General features: G+C 37.5%; 1 protein-coding gene across 12 annotated transcripts in view; it reads left to right on the forward strand.

The window, feature by feature from the left end:
- Nucleotides 1-26978, forward strand: part of PHF3 (PHD finger protein 3) — a 96400-nt gene that overhangs the window by 7617 nt on the left and 61805 nt on the right. For 4 of the 12 annotated variants that reach the window (XM_055534743.1, XM_055534746.1, XM_055534745.1 and 1 more), the window contains exon 2: nucleotides 5589-5857. The exons of 2 other annotated variants lie outside the window; for them this stretch is intronic. In XM_055534743.1, the coding sequence (XP_055390718.1) occupies nucleotides 5614-5857 (244 nt within the window). In that variant the 5' untranslated portion in view covers nucleotides 5589-5613. Of the gene's footprint in view, nucleotides 1-1791; nucleotides 1811-1848; nucleotides 1868-5588; nucleotides 5858-26978 lie in introns of those variants that run through there. 6 more of the 12 variants (XM_055534752.1, XM_055534753.1, XM_055534747.1 and 3 more) reach the window with 5 other exon arrangements.

Here is a 26978-nt window from a genome sequence, read left to right on the forward strand (position 1 = left end):
GCCTTTCTCTTCTCACCACTGTTACAGTGTTTAATTATTCTTCATAGATTTTATAATGTCCTGATACATGTTTGTCCCCTCCTCTACATTCTTATGTGCATGCGCACACACACGACTTTAATAGCTTTAGTGGTTTATTGTTAAGCTTACTATGTGTGTGTGTGTGTGTGTGTGATTTTTTTTTTTTTTTAAAGAAAATGTGATAAAATACATAATTTTATTTTGAGGATATTTCTGAGAGTTTGGGGTAGTTTTAATTCACTCTTAATAAAGGGGATTTTGGTAGAAGTGTAGTTTTTTTCCACTGATGCTTTTTAAATCTTTTTGCATTTTGTGCATGCAGGAAACACTTAGAAAACAATATATGTTGGTTTTATCCGTGTAAACAAAATTTGGCTGCACTGTAATTCTCTTACAGATGAAACAAATGGGAAATATCTTTGGACTCAGATTCAGCATGTTAGTACTAATACTTATTTTTGGTTGTATTCTGAGTCTTTCTAAATCTTCCATTAGGACCAAACTCTACCTTTCATAGTCAGCACCTGCTGTTCATCTGTTTGAAGTAGTCCCTGGACTGTTAGGACCCAGCTCACATTGCCTGCTTAGCCTTTCTTGGCCCCATGGATTTTACCTTGCTCTGTGGTGCCATCTAAGCCCTTGAGTTTGACCCTTTCATATTTTGTTGTGATGTTTGCCTGTTGTCATATCTGTTTATATGTTTATACTTCGTTTTGCATCATAAGTTCCTTGAATTTGATAATAGGGTTTGTTTTCAGTGGTATACTTATGATAGTACTTTATAGTAGATACTTGATAAATACATGCATAGAGGAATAATTTTGAATTAAGAAATTATTCAATTCTCTGACTTATGAATCTTATTGTCATATTTGAGGTGTGACTGTGAACCCCAGAAGTAGTTTCTGATTTTAATATATATGTATTCCCTAGTTAATATCAATTTAATTGCATAAATACCTTTCATTAGCATCTTAAAATATATCCTGGATAGGTAGGTTTGTTATGTTTTAATTATTAACTTTGTGATGCCAAATATAAAGATGCATTTAAGTACAATTTCAGTGTAAGAAACAGGAATTTGTCTATTTATTTATTTTTTGGCTGCAATGCCTGGCTTGTGGGATCTTAGTTCCTCTACCAGGGATCAAACCCCGGGCCTTCAGCAGTGATCCTCCAGAGTCTAAAAACTCTGGTCTGGTTGTGTGTGTGCTCAGTTGCGTCTGACTCTTTGTGACCCCACAGACTGTAACCTCCCAGGCTTCTCTGTTCATGGGATTTTTCTGGCGAAATAATGGAATGGGTTGCCAATTCCTTCTCCAGGGGATCTTCCCCACCCAGGAATTGCACTTAAGTCTCCTGCATTACAGGTGGAGTCTTTACCACTGAGCCTCTGGGGAAAAAAGGAATTCCCAGAAATTTGTTTAAATCAAGCAATTTGTTTAATTATAATAAAAGGGACACCAAATCATCTCTTAAATTTCTCCTTTATTGGATCAGTTATCTTTGTCTATCTGCATGGCTAGGTATTTCAGGACATTGTATTTTAGGTTAGTGTTCTTTGGGTTTTTTTTGACCTTATTTTGAAGTAGTTTTAGATTTATAGAAAAGTTGCAAACATGGTGTAGAATCTAGTTTTCTTGATTGTTACACCCGACATAATGCTAGTGTCTTTTTTTTTTTTTTCCTTCAGTGTTTGTTTGACTGAATTGGGTCTTCGTTGCAGCGCTCCAGTTTTCCTGTGGCTCTTCGGCTCAGTAGTTGCAGCCTGGAGCTTTGTTGTCCTGAGGTCTGTGACATCTGAGTTCCCTGACCAGGGATCAAACCCTGTCCCCTGCATTGAAAGGTGGATTCTTGAAGTCCTAATGCTAATTTTTTTTTTTTAATCAAAACTAGAGATTAACATTACTATTAACTGAACTCCAGATTTTATTCTGATTTCACCAGTTTTTCCACTACTCTCTTTTTTCTGTTCCATGATCCAGATCAGGATACCACATTGCATTTAGTAGCTTAGGGTATTTGTGTTAAGTAAGTTAATATTTCTACAGTTGGCTAACATTTGTTTTACAATTTAGCATGGAGAGTTTTTATTTTTGATACTGAGTACTTGATACATAAAACTGATTTTTAAAAAAAAAATGATTTATACTTCCAATCAGTGTTACTTTCGAGACAATCTTGCCATATGGCTGTATATTGTGATTTTTTGGCATTGTTTGGAATTGGCTCCAAAGCCTGTTGGAACAACTTACGAAATTCAGTCTTATCAGTTTATAACAATTGCACAAAACACTTCTGTTGAAATTGTCTTGTTTGGACCCATAAGTTTGGGGTGCTTTATACCATATTTTGTCTTGTAAGATCCCCAGTTGCCTTGACACATTCAATGTGTCTTGGTAACTGCTTAGTGATCACTTGCTGAATAAATTAAAGATATTAAAGAAATGTAACTTTGCTATACTGGTCTTTCTCGACTTTTACGCTGTTTTCCTAATCTGCTTATTTAATCCAGGGCAGCATACTTTATAAGTCATACTAGTTTTGTCCAAAAAGAAAAAAAAAATTGGAGAATTAGGTTCACCCATCTTATATACAGTGTGCTTTACTTTTTTTTTTTTTAAATTGATCTTTAAAGACTAAATATTGTCTTCTGTTGAAACTACCATGTATACAATAGATAGCTAGGGGGAACCTGCTCTTTTGTGCCGCGAGCTCAGCGCGGTGCTCTTCGGTGACCTAGAGGGATGGGATGGGGGCTGGGATCCGGGTCCAGGAGGGCGGGGATATATATGTATATACGGCTGATTTGCTTTGTTGTACAGCAGAAGCTAATACAACATTGTAAGGCAACCATGTCTCAATTAAAAAAAAAAAAAGCGGCTATACCAGAGGTTCTGAAGAGTCTTTTTAGTAAAAGAGTTTGGGATGGTTCAGTAGTAGTATCACTAAAAAAAATATTGCTTGTTTAGAATGGGCTGGTCTTCGGTGTAGCTCGGTGATTTCAAGCTGTATAACTGAATGTCGTGAATGTACCCCAAATGCACATGATCAGAAATTGGTGCAACAAAGACTGACCTTGGGTGAAATTTGTAGAATTTCCCAAACTTGTGTTGCTGTGGGAATAAGTGCATAGTTAGTAGATTCAACATATAAATTTATAAAGAAAGATAACTGTTTCTTGAATTGGAATTGCCTTTTTTTCTTTGTTTCACCTGGAATGCAACTCTGAAGAGGAGTTTGTTTTGGCTCGTGATTAACTTTGGATTCTAGCATATTCAGATAAACAAATTTGTTGGTAGTTCTAGCTAATTTGTAAACATTTAGTAACATTTTTGTGAATTATGTTTAATTACCAGAAATTTATTATACTAAAATTTCTTTGGAATCTAAAAATATATTAGTGGAAGTATTGAGGATGTATGATAGTTGAACCAATTGAACCTTTCTTAGGTACTGAGATTAGATAGCTTCAAGAAATTAAAACTGTTCCTGACTTTTCATCACTATTGTAGCTCAGTTTTCTCTAAATGTTGTAATTAGAGAATGCATGTAAGATAATCAGTAAAATAGTTAACATTTTGGTGCTTTGTTAATATTTCAGTGTAAATAATTTGCAAAATTTGAGAAGAGATACTGAAATCTTATATTTAGAAGAGGATCAACTTTTGTAAGAGGCCATTTTTTTCCTTTTCTTTAAATTTTAAATTGAGTTGCAGTTAAACTGCATCCATTTAAAATGAACAGATTGGTGAACTTTCATGGGTATGTGTACTCAGTCAAATTTCAGGGTATATGTACAGTCAAATTTCAGGACATTTTCATCATCCTTCAGAGTACATTCCTGTTATTTGCAGTCAGTCCCTCTCTTATCCAAGGCCCTAGGCAACTACTGATTTGTTGGAAAATGTTTTTAAAAGAAGAACCTTAAAGGAGTCAAATCTAGTTGGAAAATGTTTTTAAAAGAAGAACCTTAAAGGAGTCAAATCTAGTTAGTTTCTACCTTTGTAGAAGGCTGTCTTTCTACCAGTATGAAAGGGTTAGAGTTACAGCAGTGGGCCATATAGCCTTAAAATCTAGGTTTGGATGTTTAGGTCTGACTTCAGGGAATATGTTTAAATGCCTTTTGTTTCCAAAACTAGGATATTAATAGAGTCTGTTATTATTATCACTGGGAATAAGTGAATTAAAAATGTAGGTAAAATGTTTAGCAGCATATAATATACACCCAGTAAGTTTGTAGAGTGTTTTTGAACTCCCTCTTCTCATTTTTATAGGATAAAGAATTCAAGGACAGTTTGAGGAAAGTTTGGTAGAATTGGAGCTAATGTTTGTAATTTTGAAATCCAAGATGTTGTAGGTTAATTAGTGGAATTTTCTAGCTAATTAAATATTACTAGATCTTATTTCGGAGAAGGCAATGGCACCCCATTCCAGTACTCTTGCCTGGAAAATCCCATGGACTGAGGAGCCTGGTGGGCTGCAGTCCATGGGGTCGCTAAGAGTCGGATATGACTGAGCGACTTCACTTTCACGTCTCACTTTGATGCATTGGAGAAGGAAATGGCAACCCACTCCAGTGTTCTTGCCTGGAGAATCCCAGGGACAGAGGAGCCTGGTGGGCTACTGTCTTACAGGGTCGCACAGAGTCGGACACAACTGAAGCGACTTAGCAGCAGCAGCAGATCTTATTTAGTTGACTCTTCCCTGTCACCCAAAATACATTATTAGTTCATTATTCTCTGAAACCAATAATAATTCAGCTTTTGATAATTAAGGCTCCTCTAGAGCTTGAAATGACCTTTGTTGAGCAATGTCTAGGTACAGTTTGAATAGGGGATTAGCTTGATATCTGTATGAGCCCCACATAGCTCACTAAGACAAATTTAAATCGGATACATTTCTTTTCTTGACATTTATTTTATCTTAAAAGGGATGCTCCCTCCAAGTGTGTGTGTGTGTGCACATCTGTACCTGCGTGTGTGTAGTTTTTTGAGTTTTGATTTGTTGGGTTTAATTAATAGTTTCTTTCCATTTTTTTCTTGTTGTCCCACAAAAAAATTTTTGTGTTTCTTTAAATAATTTAAATGCATTGTAAATAAAGCAAGGGTGTTTACAGTTTTAATAAATATGGGACAGTACTTTAAATGATTTGATTTTAGTTCTTTTATATGACCTTTACTAATAAGCAGTGTCTGAGTCTTAAATTTGAAGAGAGTATGGTTAAAAACATATGGTTTTTATGATTTAAACCATGTAATTCTTTCAAATGTGTCAAGTTAATGGACTATATATTCATAGGTTTTTTCTCTAAAATTAATTAAGTGAACCTTCAATAGGGTCTCTGTTAAAATGAAATTCTACATGCATGATGGAGAAACATTGTTTACCAAAGATTGGTTCTACATGTCCAAATGTATATTCTAAAAGCAGTGAGGATTTTTTAAAAACAATTTAGAAATAACCTAAGTGTGTTCATAGACTCAAAACTATTAAAATAATTTGGTTTTAGGTGATTATCAGTTGATAGCTTTATTTCTTATGGTATTTTTTTTGTCTTTCTATAGGGCTGAAAGACACACAGAAGTCTTCATGGATATAGTTGATACATTTAATCATTTAATTCCTACTGAACACTTAGATGATGCCCTATTTCTAGGATCCAACCTGGAGAATGAAGTCTGTGAGGATTTTAGTACAAGTCAAAATGTCTTAGAGGACTCGCTGAAGAACATGCTCAGCGATAAGGATCCTATGCTAGGATCTGCAAGTAACCAGTTCTGTTTGCCTGTTTTGGATAGCAATGATCCCAATTTCCAGATGCCTTGTTCAACAGGTAATTCTTACTTTTTTTTTTTAGTCTGCAATTTAAAATAAAAGGAATTTTCAGCAGTTTTTTTTTTTTTTTTTTTTTTTTTTTGATGAGGGTAGTACATTTAGGATTCTTTCCTTTGGATTTAGAGCTCCTTTTCTAGTCATCAGAATTAGAATTTAAATTTTCTTCCAAAGAATGTGGAGTTATCTTTGAGGATGTTGTGGCTATAGATAGGGTAACTGTAATTTATTATCCAGAATGGGATGCCTTTTTTGAGAATCATAGGGGGTGCTGTTAATAATTACATTATGACAACAGGTATAAATTGGGACTCCTAGCAGATAGTGATTGCCTCATAAGTTGCGACGTGATGTCATCCTACATCTGTTGGAGTCAAGGGAAATGGCTGAATTGACCTTTCCCAGTGCCCATCCTAGCTCTTATTGTGTGTTCCCATTTCAAGTCTTTTAGTATTTTGTACTTGTGTAATATCTCAAAAACCAGAGAAAGAGCTCTAGGCCTGTGCTGTCCAGCATAGCAACCACTATCCACTTAACTGTTAACCACCTGAAATGAGTCTCTCTTAGTTGAGATGTGCTATAAATTGCACATTTTATTTTAAACATTCATTGTGAATAAAAAGATTATAAAATGTTTCATCAAGTTTTAAAAATGTAGATTACATGTTGAGGTGATATTTTGGGTATTTTTGGTTAAATAAAATATTAAAATTAATTTCACCTGTTTTTAGTTTTTTTTAAGTGTTTCCTTGAAAATTTAAAATTACTTATGTGGCTTGCATTATATTTCCACTGGACAGATGACACTTCTTTCGGATCTATAGTTGAAGTAACTGAAAGTAACTTTCAGAGGATAACTTTCTGTACTGCTAATCAAATTCTTAATAAGAGATTACTTCAGAGATCATATTAATATGTGGAAAAATATGTAGGTTTTTTTTAATAAAGCAGAGAAAATATTACAACAAACTTTGGAGCAATTAGCTATTCTGTAAGCTAAAATTAGACAAAGGAAAAACAGCTTCACAGGGAGAAGTTAGGTTTTTAGTTCAGGTTTATGTGGTAGTGTTCTGTTTTGCAATGACTCAAGACTTACGCACTACAGTTTTTCAGTAATTTTCATTACCTTTTTAAAATTTTCTACCTAATGTTTTGATATAACAATACTTAAAGTTTGGATTAGGTGGCCTGCTATTTATTTGTAAATTTTTCAGATTACTCTGACTCAACACTTTGGCTTCTAAGAATCTTTCATTTTAACAACTCTTTAATACTGAAGTCTTTTGAATTGTTTGCTAATAATGGTGTATCTCTGAATTATATACATTATGTTGTGTTATCGCATAGGTTTACATTGTTTTTTGTTGTCATTGTATTAAATGTTTTAAGCTTTTAAAATTTTGTTTTATGTATGCATTGTTCCTGTGTCAGTACAGTATATCTAATTATTGTCAAGCACTTTTGACACTGTTTGGTTATATGCACAAAGTTTCACAGCTTAGTCTGATTTCAAGAAGAACGATTATTGAATACTTAAATGCTTATTACTAGAAGTACAGTTACCCTTAAGGATGTTCTATTAGGCCTGGAACTGGCAAATTTATCTTTTAGTCCCTGAGTAATACTGGTGTTCTTACTTACAGTCTTTTTTTAAAATTTCTGTTGATGTGAAAAGTTTTTTTTTGCATATGAAAAGTCTCTTTGGCTGAATATTTCTTTTGCTAATAGAAGACTTAGAACTCTATATTAAAATACTTAAATTTTTTTGAGTTCTGGTTAATACTTGTTTACAATTTCATTGTAAACTTTTAACTTTTTTATTAAGAACCTACAAATAGAAATATTTTCTAAATTTTCCTGTTTTGTTTGCTACAGTTATTTATCTTGGTTTTAAAGGAAAACTGTGTTAATATATATGGTATGCATCCATACACTTTGAAGATATGTAAGGAAATATGTGTGGGAAATTTTAGGATTATAAAGTTCCTTGTAGGATTGCTTAGATTTCATTGTGCCATAAAGCAGTGGATTTATCTTGGATTGTTTCAAAATTTCTTTGGTCCTTTGGGATATTTGGTTCAGTAAAAGGCCAACATATTTTCTAATGACAGCAGAGTGGAAAACATTAAAAAAATTTTTTTGTAAACTATTTAGTGAAACCCTATTGTAACTTTAAGCTGTTCACAGACTGCCTCAGCTTTTTGATATAAACTAAAAAGGATAAGCTTCTTAGCCAGATGTTTGTACTTGGCTCTCTAGGTTTTTACTAATTGTCTTGACTAAAGCTTTGCTGGATAATGGCTCTTTAGTATTTCTCAGGCCATCGAGAGTTATAGATTATGGTTATTTTGTATCCTTTGTTTTAACAGTGCAAAAGATAGCAAACAATAGCTGCTGTTTTGTTCTCCTATGCTGACATAGATTGGTTGCTGTAGTTGTTAAAGAGCTACTGTTGAATGTCTTCCATTATATTTCTTATATAAATTTTTCATTATATTTCATCATCTCCAGAAATCCTAGAGAAACTTTAAGTTATAAAAATAGGAAAGACACATGGAGGATCACCTTTAGTGCGTCAGATGCCCAGAGTTAGGATGCTTACTGTTTAATCTTGAGAGATAACCAGTAGATTTCTGATCCTCTTTTGGATGCTTTTGACTCTAAAAGTATTCATGTAAATGTAGTGTTTGCATATGGTTTTTAGATTTGCCTGGTAATAAATTTAAAAAATATTCTAATAATTGAGGAAACCCTTTAAATTTGGAAAGTGTTTGATCTTGATGAACAAACCAATTATTTGTATTCTTAAAAATTCTTGTTATCTTTAAAATAAAAGTAATATTTTCCCAAGTAATAGGTTCAAGATATTGACTATATTGGTTAAATATACTACATTAGGAATGTATTAAAAATCATTGAAGTGCTATTTGAAACACTGACATTGTCAGTATAATAAATGTTAATTTTATCTTTTACTTTACAAACAACCATGATTCATAAGTGTGAAACAAATCTTGTATTTATGAAACTGTTTCTTTATGTGATAGAAGAGAAATGTTCAGTGGCTGTAATTTGATTTATTTCCTTGAGACCAGGAGGAGGAGGGATGTGCTGTAGATAATATGGATATTCAGAGCACCCTTTCATTCAGGTAGTGCTTGTAGCTACTGCATCCTTGTGTGAAACCAGGATGTCCTTTCCAGGCTATATCATTACTTAAAAAACCATCATTGACTGAATTAAAAAAAAAAAAAAGTCCCTAATGTAGCATGGTTTTGGAGATTAAAAGCATCAAACAGTCATTGAATTCAATAGCTTACATATTTGCCAAGAGGTGATTCATATCGTGTGGTTAGGTGTTTTTTCAGTTGTAAAGAAATTCATATTGTATAGTTTTTTCAGTTGTAAATTTCTTCTACCATATATATGGGATAGTCGTTTCCTATCAAGAATGCCACTGGTGATTTATGACATCAAGTAGAGTTGTTTAATAAGAATTTTAGCTTGTGCTGCTTTTCTTCTGAGCAAAATATTGTTAATACATGTTAAGACTAGTTTTACAAGCTTCTCAGCAGTAATGTGATTTGGGCCTTTTTTTTTTAACACACAAATTTTTAACTTTTAAACATAGTCCTGTAGTTAGGGGCTCCTTCATTATTAAAGGCAGAATTCATCTGTGTAATATTAAAAAAATTATGGTACTTGTTCTGAAAAGATGATTGTTCTTTTTGCATCACTGAGATTTGTTTAAAAGGTATTTACAGCTTTTTATGGCTTCATGCTACTCTTGGACAACATTTCCAGTCAGTACATTGAACTAAACACAATGGACCCCTGGTTCAATAAGATTCAGTTGTCAGATAGTAGTTTTTGTTTTCCTTATTTGTACGTTGTATGTGGGGGCAGCAGACAGTGCCGATTTATTACATTTGCAGATCCAACTTCACATACTCATTTGTTACATATTTGTACTGGGGTCTTTTTTCCACTAATATTATTTTTCTGAATAGTAGTGTTCACTGATTTTTTTTTTTTTTTAAACTTCTGTGCTTTAGTGAACATCTTTTTGCTGTTGATCTTTTGAGTTACACTTGAACAATAAAATACAAATTTAGTACATGTAAAGTAGCTATGCAAATGAAATGACAGTATATTGGTCACGACAAAATGTATACCCTTTAGTTGAATGTTAGTAAAGAGTAACTGATCAACCTTGTAAGAACATTCATAGCCTTTAAGAGTAGAGATTTTTTTCTGTTGAGATTGATGATTAATATTATATGCTTTGAGTTAGAGGGGTTTCAGTGAAATTTGGGTGTGTATGCATGCTGAGTCTTGGGACCCCATGGGCTGTAGCCTGCCAGGATCCTCTGTCCGTGGGCTTCTCCAGGCAAGGATACTGGAGTGGGCTGCCCGTGCTTTCCTCCAGGGGATCTTCCCAACTCAGGGATCAAACCCACGTCTCTTATGTCTACCTGCATTGACAGGGGGTAGTTCTTTACCACTAATGCAATCGGAAGAACAAACAAAGGAGAGGCAAACACCTTGTACAATCAGTGGAGAAGAGAAAATACTGGAAAGTGGAAACAGTAGGACAAAACAGCAGCCATAGATTTTTGAAAGTTTGTCACTTGGACAAGAGATTTGACTTTTTTACGAATAATGGGAAAAAGAGGGGGCAGAGTTTGATTGGCTGAAAGGGAGAACTTGGGATTCCTTCAAGATAGAATGATAGGTTCCCTGGGGTTATGGGATTTATGCCTTTGCTGGGTGTGACCCCCTTGGCCCAGGTCTTTCATTGGGGCATTTTGTCCCATAGAGTTTCTGTTAGGTGACCTTTCATGGCCAGTGTACTCCCAGAGTCCTCTGTCATTGTCTGTCCCAACATAAAGTGCCTGTTGTTTCTTACTAAAAATTAAATTATGTTTACTTTAATACTAAATCTTGTTTGTAGACTTAATGTATTTCATTGCTTCTTTAAATTATTTGAAATACAACTTGAAAAGCATAGTGTTAACTACTTTTATGTAAGCAACTTTCATTGCTCTTAATTCACTGTTTCTTTCCGTCTTATTTCTTATTCCCTCACTGTATTCAATTTAGACATTTTAAATAGATAGTCAATTCTTCACAAACATGTATTTTTCATTAATCATTGCCACAAGTCATCCTTAACTACCAAAATAACAGAATTGAACTCAGATAAATAAGCCCTTTAACACAAACATTAAAATGCCAGTTTCTAAATTCAGAAAATGAAGAGAGGAAATTTTTGGCCCAACCAGAGTTTCCCAGTTTACGGTTTTAGTTGGTATATTTTGTGGCCTTTCTGTTTTACCTCTGTTTGATTCAGTTGACTTTTGCTTTTATTAGTTTGATGTAGTATAAAGCAGAACATATTTTAATTTTACTTTACATTGACTGAGCATTTACTTTTCTGTCTTTTAAGTTTAAAATGTGGAATAAAATTAATCATGTGTTCATCACTGTATTCCTAGTATCTTTTGGTTTCTTCCTTTCCCCTGTTACTTAAAATTTGCTCTGTGTTATCATTATTTTTAGTTTCTGGCTGTCCTGGGTCTTCAGTGCTGCACACAGGCTTTCTCTGGTTGCAGTGAGTGGGAGGCACAGCCGTGTGCAGGCTGCTCTTTGCCGTGGCTTCTCTGGCATGGAGCGCGGGCTCCTGGGTGGGGGCTTCAGTCAGGGCTCTCAGGCTCTGTAGTTGCAGCTTGCAGAATCTAGGACAGGGGCTCAGCAGTTGGGGTGCGCTGGCTTAGTTGCCCTGAGGTGTGTGGAATCTTCCAAGACCAGGGATTGGCAGGCGAATTCTTTAAACACTGGACTACTAGGGATGTTCCAGTGTTGTTATTTTTTAGCTTGCATTTCTAAACTGTTATAGAACAGACTTCTTTACCTACGGTCCTGGGCAGACTTCTGAGTTTACTGAAACTACCTGCTTCCAACGCCCTCTGTCACTGTCCTGTTCTGTCTGTGTTTGCCGTGCTCCAGGCTTGTACACCTGTCATCCCCAAGTGTCTCTGCTCTCCTTGAGTGAAGCTGTTGTTTTCCTGGATGTCAGTTTCTTTAGCTATGCCCTCTTTACTTAATGACATCCTTAGTACATTTCTAATAATATTACACTTGACTAATAATTTGCCTTTGTAGAAACAAAATTGAATATCACTTACCTTAAAATTTTGTAACTGGTATTCCTGATGGGTTGGCTGCTTGGGTTTGTATGAGGTTTGTTGCTTTGTTAGGTGGCCTTTTCTGTACCCTACCCTGCTTTCAGTTTAGTTGCTCAGTTGTGTGTGACTCTTTATGACCCCATGGACTGCAGCATGCCAGGCTTCCCTGTCCATCACCAACTCCCAGAGTTTACTCAAACTCATGTCCATTGAGTTGGTGATGCCATCCAACCATCTCATCCTCTGCCATCCCCTTCTCCTCCCATCTTCAGTCTTTCCCAGCATCAGGGTCTTTTCCAATTAGTCAGTTCTAGCATCAAGTAGCCAAAGTATTGGAGTTTCAGCTTCAGCATCAGTCCTTCCAATGAATATTCAGGACTGATTTCCTTGATTGGTTGGATTTCCTTGCAGTCCAAGGGACATTACTAGCAAATCATTACTTTGCTAGTGTGTGAGATGAGCGCAGTCGTGCGCTAGTTTGAGCATTGTTTGGCATTGCCTTTCTTTCGGATTGGAATGAAAACTGACCTTTTCCAGTTCTGTGGCCACTGCTCAGTTTTCCAAATTTGCTGGCATAGTGAGTGCAGTTTCTCCAGTACCACAGTTCAAAAGTGCTCGACTTTTTTTTAAGTCCAACTCTCACATCCAAACATGGCTACTGGAAAAACCATAGATTTGACTAGATGGACCTTTATTGGCAAAGTAATGTCTCTGCTTTTTAATATGCTGTCTAGGTTAGTTGTAGTTTTTCTTCCAAGAAGCAAGCGTCTTTTAGTTTCACGGCTGCAGTCACCATCTGCAGTGATTTTGGAGCTTAAAACAATCAAGTCTGTCACTGTTTCCATTGTTTCCCCCATCTATTTGCCATGAAGTGATGGGACCAGCTCCCGGTCTTGTTTTTGCTGACTGTATAGAGCTTCTCCATCTTTGGCTGCAAAGAATATAATCACTCTGATTTTGGTGTTGACCATCTGGTGATGTCCGTGTGTAGAGTCTTCTCTTGTATTGTTGGAAAAAGGTGTTTGCTATGACCAGTGTGTTCTCTTGTCAAAACTCTGTTAGCCTTTGCCATGCTTCATTCTGTACTACAAGGCCAGATTTGCCTGTTACTCCAGGTATCTCTTGACTTCCTACTTTTGCATTCCACTCCCATATAATGAAAAGGACATCTTTTTTGGGTGTTAGTTCTAGAAGTGGGTGGGCCTCATCAAATCAGTTGAAGGCCTGAAGAGAAAAAAAAAGTAGGGTTCCCCAAGTACGGAATTTTGTCTCCAAACTGCCTTCGAACTCAAGCTGCAACATCAGTGCTTCCCTGGGTTTCCGGTCTACCCTGCAGGTGCAGGCTCACTAGCCTCTGCTGCTGCTAAGTAGCTTCAGTCGTGTTTGACTCTGTGCGACCCCAGAGACGGCAGCGCACCAGGCTCCCCTGTCCCTGGGATTCTCCAGGCAAGAACACTGGAGTGGGTTGCCATTTCCTTCTCCAGTGCATGCAAGTGAAAAGTGAAAGTGAAGTCGCTCAGTCGTGTCCGACTCTTAGTGACCCCATGGACTGCAGCCCACCAGGCTCCTCCGTCCATGGGATTTTCCCGGCAAGAGTACTGGAGTGGGGTGCCATTGCCTTCTCCGTCACTAGCTTCTACAATTATACAAAACTTTTCTTAAGATTAAAAACGTCTCAATCAGTCAGGCAAGCAATCTCATGTGCTCTCCATACACACACATTCCATTTTCTCTGTAAAATCTGACGAGAGGTAGGAGAGATTTGCAAACTCTGAGAAGTCTGCTAATAGGTTTATTACTAACAAAACTAGCAATATAACTTATGGGTTAAGAAATTTTGAACAGAAGGGAAGAAATGCCAACTGACCACAGAAGAAACAAACAACAGGGTAAAATTTAACACTGACAAAAGCTAGAGAGCAATACACAGGATTCTGAAATCCATTAAGTAAGAATTACTGGGTATCAGAAATTTTATATCCATTATGGCATGATAGAGGGTACTGACAGTGAGTTAGGCCAGAAATAAGGAATTAACTTAAGGACTAAATACTGAGAGGTCAACTTCACGCCTTCCCTGACTTCAGCACCCAGTAAAGCCGATAGCCAAGCACTGAACTCCAATCAAGGAAATATCTTCTTAACCCTAAACTGAAAGAGAATGAACAAGCTGCAGGAAACAAGACCACAACCTCATAATAATAAGGAGCCTCTCTCCCTGGCATTCAAAGATTCTTAAAATAACCATAGGATTATCCAGTTAAAGCCCACTTACCCCACAGCAAAATTTAACATTAATTTTCTATTTCCTCCTATTTTAAACAAGCAACCAAAAATAATCACTTAGGGGAAGTCTGCAGCACTATGGGAAATATCAAAATAAACAAATAGAAAAAAACAAATTTACACTATAAAGAAACTCTTACTATATACCTATCCCTGGAGAAGGAGAGGGCAGCCCACTCCAGTATTCTCACTTGGAGAATCCCATGGACAGAGGAGCCTACGGTCCATAGGGTCGCAAAGAGTCAGACATGACTGAGGCGACTTAGCACAGACACATGCACTATACACCTATGACAACAGAGGACTTTTTAAAAATGTTACAGATAAAGAGAACAGTTCTCAGAAACAGTAACTGTCAAAATTAAATATTTAAAGAGATGGAAAATATGTCAGTGAATTTCTGAAAAGACACAAAGCAAAACGATGGAAAAGATGCAAGAAAGAGATAAGAAAAATGGGCAATTAATTCAGAAGGGCCACCAGCTACTAGGAGTTTGCAGAAGAAAACACGAGAAAACTTCCCAGTACTAAAGGGATCACTCTTCAAATGAAAAGGCCCACCAAGTGCCAGCAAAAATAAATCAAAGACTAAACACTAAAAGATGAGAACATCCTAAAGCTGGTACAGACTGTGGCTCACATCATGAACTCCTTATTGCCAAATTCAGACTTAAATTAAAGAAACTAGGGAAATCCACGAGACCATTCAGGTATGACCTAAATCAAATCCTTTATGGCTATACAGTGGAAGTATAGTGAGAAATAGATTCAAGGGATTAGATCTGATAGAGTGCCTGAAGAACTATGGATGAAGGTTCGTGATACTGTACAGGAGACAGGGATCAAGACCACTTCCAAGAAAAAGAAATGCAAAAAGGCAAAATGGCTGTCTGAGGAGGCCTTAAAAACACCTATGAAAAGAAGAGAAGCAAAAGGCAAAGGAGAAAAGGAAAGATATACCCATTTGAATGCAGAGTTTCAAAGAATAGCAAGAGGAGAAAATAAAGCTTTCCTCAGTGATCACTGCAAAGAAATAGCAGAAAACAATAGAAGGGGAAAAACTAGAGATCTCTTCAAGAAAATCAGAGATACCAAGGGAATTTTTCATGCAAAGATGGGCACAATAAACAACAGAAATGGTATGGACATAACAGAAGCAGAAGATTTTAAGAAGAGGTAGCAAGAATATGCAAAAGAACTGTACAAAAAAGATCTTCAAGACCCACATAATCATGATGGTGTGATCACTCAGCTAGAGCCAGGCATTCTGAAATGCAAAGTTAAGTGGGCCTTAGGAAGCATCGCTACAAACAAAGCTAACAGAGGTGATGGAATTCCAGTTGTGCTATTTCAAATCCTATATGATGATAAAACTGCTGCACTCAATATGCGAGCACATTTGGAGAACTCAGCAGTGGCCACAGGACTGGAAAAGGTATGTTTCGTTCCAATCCCAAAGAAGGGTAATGCCAAGGAATGCTCAAAACTACTGCACAATTGAACTCATCTCACACACTAGCAAAATTCTCCAAGCCAGGCTTCAACGGTATGTGAACCGTGCACTTCCAGATGTTCAACTTAGATTTAGAAAAGGCAGAGGAACCAGGGATCAAATTGCCAACATCCGTTGGATCGTCGAAAAAGCAAGAGAGTTCCAGAAAAACATCTACTTTTGCTTTATTGACTGACAAAGCCTTTGACTGTGTGGGTCACAATCAACTGTGGAAAATTCTTAAAAGAGATGGGAATACCAGACAACCTGACCTGCCTCCTGAGAAATCTGTATTCAGGTCAAGAAGCAACAGTTAGAACTGGACATGGAACAACAGACTGGTTCCAAATCAGGAAAAGAATACATCAAGGCTATATATTGTCACCCTGCTTATTTAACTTACATGCAGAGTATATCATGAGAAATGCCGGGCTGGATGAAGCACAAGCTGGAATTGAGATTGCCGAGAGAAATATCAATAATTTCAGATGTGCAGATGACACCACACTTATGTCAGAAAGCGAAGAAGAACTAAAGAGCCTCTTGATGCAAGTGAAAGAAGCAAGTGAAAAAGTTGGCTTAAAGGTCAACATTCAGAAAACTAAGATCATGGCATCTGGTCCCATCACTTCATGGCAAATAGATGGGGAAATGCTGAGAGACATAATTTTAGGCTCCAAAATCACTGCAGATGGTGACTGCAGACATGAAATTAAAGGACACTTGCTTCCTTGGAAGAAAAGCTACGACCAACTTAGACAGCATATTAAAAAGCAGAGACCTTACTTTGCCATCAAAGGTCTGTGTAGTCAAAGCTATGGTTTTTCCAGTAGTCATGTATGAATATGAGTGTTGGACTGTGAAGAAAGCTGAGTGCCGAAGAATTGATGCTTTTGAACTGTGGTGTTGGAGAAAACTCTTGAGAGTCCCTTGGACAGCAAGGAGATCATCTAGTGCATCCTAAAGAAAATGAGTCCTGGATATTCATTGGAAGGGCTGATGCTGGAGCTCCCAATACTTTGGCCACCTGATGCGAAGAACTGATTCATTTGAAAAGACCCCACTGCTGGGAAAGATCGAGGGCAGGCGGAGAAGGGGACGACAGAGGATGAGGTGGTTGGATGGCATCACTGACTCAATGGACATGGATTTGAATAAACTGTGGCAGTTGGTGATGGACAGGGAGGCGTGGTGTGCTGTGGTTCATGGGGTTGGAAAGAGTCGGACACCACTGAGCAACTGAACTGAACCCACATTATGTACAATAATCTGCTTCACTCAAACTCTGTTGTTTTAAATCTCATGTGAAAAATACCTTCACAGTCACATTTAGGCTGGCACTTCACTAAATATCTGAGTACTGTGGCATAATAAAGTTAATTCAGAATATGATATTCTTTGAACTTTTACAGTTAGTTTATATGTGTTGTCATGAAGCTAGTTATAATCTCAAGATTTTTGGGAATGTCATTCATATAGGGAGTTTGCAGGCAGTCAGCTTATATAGTCCCCAGGTCTTTTCTCTCAGGGATTAGATATAAAGGAAGTTGATGAAATAGTTAATACCATGTGAATGTTAATGTGCCGGGTACTGTATAAAAGTACTTTGCTAGTGTTATCTCTTTGCTGTAGATAAGTAGAATTAATCCCATTTCATAGCTGAATAAACTGAGATTTTGAGGTAGTTAAGTAATTTCCAAAATTTATGAGAAGTCATAGTACTTGAACTGGAGTAGATTTTCTTTCTGCCTTCAAGTACATGAGTGCTCTTAAGATTAAGACTAGAAAAATTAGAAGATGTTTTCTTTTTTTGTTTTTTAAAGTTCTGTTAAAAGATCCAAGGAGGTGGTAGTAGATATTCAGTACATTTTTTAACTGGAAAAAAAAAAGTACAAAGAAGGGAGAGAAGTAGGGCTCAGTCGTGGGACCAGAGATTAAAGTAGTAAATAAAGTACTGTCTACAGGTGGGGCACTGCTTTGGCTCTCAGATTTTTCAAAGTTGTTGAAGAGGAGAACAGTGTAGGTAAAAACAAATCCAGTGCCCAGGGAAAGGGAAGCTATTTCTGATATTAAAATTAGACATTTCATTCACAGTTTGATTGTGATGTGATATGATAAAAGAAAATCCTTAACATATTTTAAGTGAACATCGGACCTTTTCTTGTGGTATCCCTCAATGTGTATCCCAGTAGAATTACAGGGACTAATGGAATGGTCTGACCTAGTCCTAGGTTCGATATTAGGTTATTTTTCAGACAACTCATCTTGGATATCATTTTCAACATCAAATTTCTGAGTATATTGATAACTTATCTTCTCTGTCTGAGAACTGTTGGCAATGCAATGATCTCTCACCTTTCCCCTTCTTTTTTGCCAGCTAAGTGCATAGAGAAGCTTTATTTATAAACAAACTGGGCTTTGATGGGATATGAAATTTTAAAGGCACTGGTAGTGACATCTTTGTGAATAGTAGGAGGCTGCTCTGCCCTCCCTGTGGAGAGGAGGACAGAGTCAAGATTTTTCTCAGAAAATGATTTTGGATTCTCTAACGTATAAATAGGAGAAGCCTAATTTCAGACGTAAGTGAAGATCATTTTATAGCCCATGGTTAAACTGGCAACTTGTTGAGTAAAATTCATAGTCTTCTAACCCCTTTAGTTCCAGTATGTTATTCTTGCAGTTTTCTTCCAGTCAGGCAGGATTGCAGAATCCTTTGTGGCCATTGTCACCATGAGCATTGCCTGGATTCTGTTTGAATCGGTTTAGCCCTGTGCTTTCTACTTCTGCCACTTGTACTTTTTCATACTTATTCTGTTTGCCTTAGTTGAGAATGTTCTGAAAAGATTTCTGGACTGGAGCTACTGTTTTTGGTACTGTCCTTTGTGATATCTTCTTCCCTAAAATACTGTTTTTCCTTAATTTTGAATTTTTTATCATAAACTTTTGTCTATGTCTCTAGGTCATCTTGAATGATAATTGATTACTCAGTTTATATTTACATAGCAAAGAGGTAAATTGTCATGGTATGATTATTTAGAAGTTTACTGAAATCAAGGAATCTAAAACGATGACATTGTTCTAAACACAGTTTTACTCCTTTTGCGTGGTAAAGCTGTTTTCCTGTAACTAGAGTTCAAGATTAGGATGAGAGCAATTTACTGGTTGGCTTGTACAACTCCAGTGAGTACCAGTCAGAGAATACAATGTGAATGATGCCCCTTTGAGTGGATAACAGCTTGGGGTAGTTAGTTAAAGGGAGTGAACATTAATTTCTATTTTTGGCATCCGGTCCCATCACTTCATGGGAAATAGATGGGGAAACAGTGTCAGACTTTATTTTTCTGGGCTCCAAAATCACTGCAGATGGTGACTGCAGCCATGAAATTAAAGACGCTTACTCCTTGGAAGGGAAGTTATGACCAACCTAGACAGCATATTGAAAAGCAGAGACATTACTTTGCCAACAAAGGTCCATCTAGTCAAGGCTATGGTTTTTCCTGTGGTCATGTATGGATGTGAGAGTTGGACTGTTAAGAAAGCTGAGCGCCAAAGAATTGATGCTTTTGAACTGTGGTGTTGGAGAAGACTCTTGAGAGTCCCTTGGACTGCAAGGAGATCCAACCAGTCCATTCTGAAGGAGATCAGCCCTGGGATTTCTTTGGAAGGAATGATGCTAAAGCTGAACCTCCATTACTTTGGCCACCTCATGCGAAGAGTTGACTCATTGGAAAAGACTGATGCTGGGAGGGATTGGGGGCAGGAGGAGAAGGGGACGACAGAGGATGAGATGGCTGGATGGCATCACTGACTCGATGGACGTGAGTCTCAGTGAACTCCGGGAGTTGGTGTTGGACAGGGAGGCCTGGCGTGCTGCAATTCATGGGGTCGCAAAGAGTCGGACACGATTGAGCGACTGATCTGATCTGATCTGATGCTTTCTTTAACAGGAGAAAAGGTACAGCTGAGAAATCTCATTGTAAGACCACTGGTTTGGAAATGTAGGCTAAAATTTGATTTCTGTCTGTGATTATTGAACTACTACCTCCTGGTGGTGGTGTACAAAAAGAGAAAACTATTACTTGTATTTTAAGTCAGAAAGGCAAGGTATTTTTTTTCTCTTGTCAGAGCAAAAATCGTTTGATAATTTCATCAGTTTTGTCAGAGTCTGGAAATTTTTTTTGTTGTTGTTATTTAAAGATGTAGAATTCATAAAATATGGCTGGTACAATATTTTGAAGAGAATACTTGTCAGATTTTAAAGATATCTTAAATTGTACTTAAAATACAAGAAGAACATAACAGACATGATTCAGTTTTGAAGATATATAAATTTGAAGTTTCTCTTTAACAAGGTTTAAATGGTCATATTTTCAGATTGGCTTTTCATAAGTTTTTTAAGCCCGTAACTCTGTTGTTTTAGAATATACTAATGCAGTGAGCCTAACCTGTGAGTCCTAGTTTTGTGCAGAGGTATGAAAGAGAAGTGTTTTTAAATCCTTTATCCTACAGTATTTTGAAAATTATGTGTTATGCTTCTTGTTGATCATCTTTTATTTTCTGAATTCTCTTACCTTTCTACCTCTTCCTTTCTTCTCAGCTGAATTCCTTTCAGCCTCATTATTTGCAGAATGTTTTTTTTCCCTCCAGAATTAATTGCTTATTCTGTCTATAATGAAAATTAGTTTTTATACCTTATCTGGATCATAGCTCAGAATTAAAGCATGTAAGCATATCACATTTGTATATAGCTAATTTTTTCCCTTTTTTCAATATTTATTTTTAATTGATTATTGGTTTACAGTATTGTTTTGATTTCTGTCATACATCAACATGAAGTAACCATAGCTGCACATATGTCCCCTCCGTCTTGAATCTCCCTCCTACCTCTTACCTGTTCCTACCTCTCTAGGTTGTTACAGATCCCCAGTGTGAGCTCCCTGAGTCCTACAGCAAACTCCCATTGGCTGTCTATGTACATATGTTAGTGTATAGTGTCCATGCTGCTCTCCATTCATCTCCCCCTCTCCTTGTTGTTCCCCACCCTTGTCGGTAAGTCTGTCCTCTATGTCTGCATCTCAATTGCTGCTCTGTTAACAAGTTTGTCAGTACCATGCTTCTAGTTGCCATAAGTATGTAGCTAATTTAAACAAGACTGTTAGCTCCTTAACAGTTCCACAACTATTTGCATTATTAAGTTTTTTCTTTTGTAGGTGATTTTGCAAGTAATTATGTTGGTACATATTAACGTAGTGGAATAAAAAAGTTTTATGGCACTGTGTGTGGGTAATGGGTAGTATTCTTTGGGCAGAAAGGCTAGTAGTCTATGATTTTGCAATTTGATAGACTAGGGTTCTTAATTTGATAATTTTTTAATGTGGTACCAAATGATAGAATATACTTGTAATTATCGAATATTGTTCCATGTTAGATGAGCGAAAGTTGGTACTTAGCTTACTTATTAATCAACATGAATGGCTTATAAACAGCTTGTTAATCTTTAAAGTGGTAAATTATTTTGCTTTGTAGTTTGAAAATAATTTGGGTATAAAGAAAGCTAAAGATCCTTGCTTTCTTCATCTTGATTTTGATTTTCTGTTCCTTTATCTAATTACTCCGATAATTTTATTCTAATTTTTTTCCCCATCAGGGAGAAAATGGAATTATGAAATCTCTCAACTTTTTACTTTGCTATCTTTTGATAGTGAAAAAGGAATTCTGATAAAAGAGCTGCACCTGCAGTTCTTATGAGATCTTGACAGGACTGTTTGACTGTCTTTTATTGGTCACAGAGAGAGATTAGCTTGTTTTAGGGCCCTACCCCTGGCCTGCCCTCCTTATCCTGGAGATGAGTGTACCTGCCAGCCAGAGGAGTTGAATTTCATAATTCTGTGGCAGTGGCTGCTGCTGCTGCTGCTACGTCGCTTCAGTCATGTCCGACTCTGCGCGACCCCATAGACGGCAGCCCACCAGGCTCCCCTGTCCCTGAGATTCTCCAGGCAAGAATACTGGAGTGGGTTGCCATTTCCTTCTCCAATGCATGAAAGTGAAAAGTGAAAGTGGTAAATCCCTGCTATTAAAAAATTAGGAAAATCTGGTTACTTGGATTTTTCCATATCAAAGATCTAGGCATCCTTGGTCTGCTGGCTGACCCTAGAAGTGCTTTATCTGTTCAAGGCTTTCTGTTCTTTTCCTGGTTTGTTGCTGTCATAGATTTGATTCTTATGAATTGTAACTCACTGGGTCATCTTGATGAAAAAGTTTTGGCCTTTTGGCCTAGGTTTAGGTTCAGCTGGGAGTTACAGGAAACTTCTAAGTAACAGTGGTAATAAAGGAATGCTGCCAGCAGAGAACCCACTTCAGTATTGCCTTTGTGATGGAGTTGCTTCACCATGAGTCACCCCCTCTTCCCAGGGCAGTCTGCATCCAGTTACTGTGCTATGGGGGTACAAAAGCTGGTGCCATCATAACAACTCCTGATGACTCACCTCAAGAAGTGATGATTGAACTCAGGAAGATCCCCCTCAGCTTTTGAGCTCCCCCCAAGGCTGGCTGAGGCCTTTGTTCCTGCTGTACCACATCCCAGCTTTTCCTTTGTTCCATCCCTGCTTCCTCCCTTCCTTCTGTAGACGTCTGTCCCAAGAGCATTCCCCAGTAAATCTTGTGCATGGCATGCTGATCTTCCCTCTGTCTGGCTTACTGGCATAGAGTTAAATACCACCACCTGTGTTAGATAAGTGCATCTTGAAAAAAAATAATTTATTTTGTCATGAAATAACTCAGAAGAAAGTAGCCAAGAGCTAATGGGGCTCCACAGTGTCAGGGACTTAAGTTCCCTCTTCCTTGCACTATCAGGTATGATCCTTGGCTCTAGAGTCACTTCATAGTTTGTGATGGCTCTTCCAGCTGTTGGGTTGGTGCCTGGCCAGTAAAAGGGAAGGTAAAGGCATGCCCCCTTCCTTTTATGATCACCTCCTGAGAATTGCATGTACCATTTGTCCTTTTATTCTGGTGGTTGTTACTTGGACAGTGGCCAGATCTGATAGTAGGGTAGATTGAAAAGTGTAGTCTTAATTTGGATGACCATGTGAAATAACAGGAATTCATGAATGAGGAAGGAAGGCTGAATGGACATTGAGCAGCTGCTAGCCAGTGGGCTCAGGCACAGTATCTTTAGTTCACTCTGTTCAGGTGCTGAGATCAGGACCTGTTTTTCATGATAGGTCTGTGCCAGCTCACAGATCTACCTGGGTTTAAATACTTGACCTGTTTTCAGAACTGAACCTGATATACTCTTCAAAGATTTTTTCCTAGGGTGAGTGTATGGTTTTCACTCCAAACTAATAGAACATGGTCTTAGTTTGTAAAATGACTTTCCAGGTAGCTCAAATGGTTTAGAATTTGCCTGCAATGTGGAGACCTGGGTTTGATCCTTGGGTCAGGAAGATCCCCTGGGGAAGGACATGGCAACCCACTCCAGTGTTCTTGCCTGGAGAATCCCATGGACAGAGGAGCCTGGTGGGCTACAGTCCATGGGGTTGCAAAGAGTCAGACACAACTGAGCAACTAACACACTTAGTTTGTGAAATTTAAGTCTTTGTTCATAGATCATCATCACCTGCTCATATAAAAAGTTTTAGCCCGAGAATGATTCTTGTATTGTGGCACCCTGAAGAGGGGGTGGGTGTCAGAATTGTTGCTTCTGTACCCGAGGCTTCATTTCATTAAGGGATGGTATCCAAACCTTCTGACTGTAAATGTTTATCAGTAAAACATTTTAAAGTGCCCATTCATCCTTATATGTGTGTTTATATACTTGTCCTACTTTGTTGTTGTTTAGTCACTCAGTTGTGTCAGACTCTTTGCGACCCCATGAACTGCAGCATGCCAGACTCTTCTGTCCTCCACTATCTCCCAGAGTTTGATCAGATTCATGTCCACTGAGTCAGTGATGCCATCCAGCCATTGAATCCTCTGCCACCGCCTTCTCCTTTTGCCTTTAATCTTTCTTGGTATCAGGATCTTTTCCAGTGAGTCAGCTCTTCTCATCAAGTGGCCAAGTATTGGAGCTTCAGCTTCAGCAGCCATTCTTCCAATGAATATTTAGGGTTGATTTTCTTTAGGATTGACTGGTTTGATCTCTTTGCCATCCAGGGAACTCTCAAGACTCTTGTCCAGCATCACAATTTGAAAGCATCAGTTCTTCAGCACTCAATCTTTATGGACGAACACTCACATCCATATATGACTACTGGAGAAACCATAGCTTTGACTGTACAGACTTTTGTTGGCAAAGTATGTCTCTACTTTTTAATATGCTATCTAGGTTTGTCATAGCTTTCCTTCCAAGGAGCAAGCATCTTTTATTTAATTCCTGTAGTCACTACCTAGAGTGATTTTGGAGCCCAAGAAGATAAAATCTGTCATTGCTTCTGCCTTTTCCCCATCTATTTGCCAAGAAGTGATGGGACCGGATGCCATGATCTTCGTTTTTTGAATGTTGAATTTAAGCCTGCTTTTTCACTCTCCTCTTTTCACCCTCATCAAGAGGCTCTTTAGTTCCTCTTCACTTTCTGCCATCAGAGTGGTGTCATCTGTATATCTGAGGTTGTTGATATTTCTTCTGGCAATCTTGGTTCCAACTTATGATTCATCCAGCCTGGCATTTCACGTAATGTACTCTGCATGTAAATTAACTAAGCAGGTACCTCGTCGTACTCCTTACTCAGTTGTGAACCGGTCTGTTGTTCATGTCCGGTTCTAACTGTTGTTTCTTGACTTGGAAACACATTTCTCAGGTCAGGTGATCTGGTACTCCCATCTCTTTTAAGAATTTTCCACAGTTTGTTGTGATCCACACAGTCAAAGGCTTTAGTGTAGTCAGTGGAGCAGAAGTAGATGCTTTTTTCTGGAACTTCCTTGATTTCTCCATGATCCAACGGATGTTGGCAATTTGATCTCTGGGTCCTTTGCCTCTTTGGAAACCCAGCTTGTATGTCTGGAGTTTCTTGGCTCACATACTGCTGAAGCCTAGCTCGAAGGGTTTTGAACATGGAAATGAGCATAGTTTTATTTATTTTAAATTTATTTTTTAAATGCGGAAAATTGCTTTACAATGCTGTATTGGTTTCTGACATATAGCAACACTAATCAGCTTTAATTGTATATACATCCCCTTCGCCTTGAGCCTCCTCTCCCCTCATCCTAACCCTCTAGGTCATCACAGCATCAGGCAGGACTCCTTGTATTGTATAACAGCTTCCCACCAGCTGTCTATTTTACACATGATAGTGTACAAAGTCAGTGCTACTTTCTCCTTTCAGTTCACCTTCCCCTTCCTCTGCTGTCCCCACATGTCCGGACTTCACATCTGTATTTCTATTCCTTCCATGCATACATAAGTTCATCAGTACCATTTTTCTGAATTCCATGTGTATGTGTTAATGTATGATATTTATTTTCCTCTTTCTGACTTAGTTCACTGTGTATAACAGGCTCTGTTTCATTCATCTCACTACCACCGACTCAATCTATCAGTGGATACCTAGGTTGCTTCCATGTCCTGGCTATTGTAAATAGGGCTGCAGTGAATTTTGGGGTACACGTGTCTTTTAGATTTGTGGTTTTCTTAGGGTATATGGATTAAAGAATTAAACATAAGACCACAAACTATACAGCTCTTAGAGAAAATCATAGGCAGTACACTCTTTGACATCAACTACAGCAAGACCTTCTGTGACCCACTTCCTAAAGAAATGGAAGGGGAAGAAAAAAAAATCAACATAACCTAATAAACATAGACGTTTTTCACAGCAAATGTTTTCTGTAATGGCTGTATCAATTTATGTTCACACCAACAGTGCAAGAAGGTTCCCTTTTCTCCTTATCCTCTCCAGCATTTATTGTTTGTAGATTTTTTGATGATTGCCATTCTGACTGATGTTGATTTGCATTTCTCTAGTAGTGATATTGAACGTCTTCTCATGTGTTTATTGGCCATCTGTATGTCTTTGGAGAAATGTCTGTTTAAGTCTTCTGCCCATTTTTTGATCTGTTTGTTTTACTGATATTAAGCTGTATGAACTGCTTATATATTTTAGAGTAATCCTTTGTCAGTTGCTTCCTCTGCAATTATTTTCTCCCATTCTGAGTATTGTCTTGTGTATTGTTTGCTTTGATGTGAAAAACGTCTATGTTTATTAGGTTATGTTGATTTTTTTTTTTTTTTCCTTCCATTTCTTTAGGAAGTGGGTCACAGAAGGTCTTGCTGTGGTTGATGTCAAAGAGTGTACTGCCTATGATTTCCTCTAAGAGCTGTATAGTTTGTGGTCTTATGTTTAATTCTTTAATCCATTTTGAGTTTATTTTTGTTCATGGTGTTAGGAAGTGTTCTCTTCATTTTTTTACATGTAGCTGTCTAGTTTTCCCACAGTTCTTATTGAAGAGGTTTTCTTTTCTTCATTGTATATTCTTGCCTCCTTTTGCAAAGGTAAGGTGCCCATAGGTGTGTGGGTTTATCTCTGGGTTTTCTGTCTTGTTCCCTTCTGCTGTATTTCTGTTTTTGTGTCAGTACCATACTGTCTTGATGACTGTAGCTTTGTCATATAGTGTAAAGTCAGGAAAGTTGATTCCTACAGCTCCATTTTTCTTTCTCAAGATTATTTTTGCCATTTGGGTTCTTTAGTGTTTCCATATGGGTCTCCTGGTGGCTCAGCTGAAAGAATCCACCTGCAATGCAGGAGACCTGAGTTTGGTCGCTGGGTCAGGAAGATCCCCTGGAGAAGGGAATAGCAACCCACTCCAGTATTTTTGCCTAGAAGATTCCAGAGATAGAGGAGCCTGGTGGGCTACAGGCCATGGGGTTGTGAAGAGTCGGACACTGCAAAAATTTTAATAGTCATTTCCCATTTCATTGAAATTACTGTGAGCAGTCTGTTTAAAAGTTTTTAAAAATATATGTAAAAAAAGCTACATTGATGACATCCTTGAGTATTGCAGAATGCTGAAGGCAAACAAATGCCATTAAAGGTGTCAACTTTTTTCATTTTATGAAATTCTTTTCTCTCATGAAGCTAGCAAGGAATCCTGTCAGTTTGATTAAATTTTGGTAAAGTTTAATTTCTTTTTAGTTTTTAACTCAACAATATACATAGAAGTAT

Source organism: Bubalus kerabau, chromosome 9, assembly GCF_029407905.1.
Source record: "Bubalus kerabau isolate K-KA32 ecotype Philippines breed swamp buffalo chromosome 9, PCC_UOA_SB_1v2, whole genome shotgun sequence".
Taxonomy (NCBI): Eukaryota; Metazoa; Chordata; class Mammalia; order Artiodactyla; family Bovidae; genus Bubalus; species Bubalus kerabau.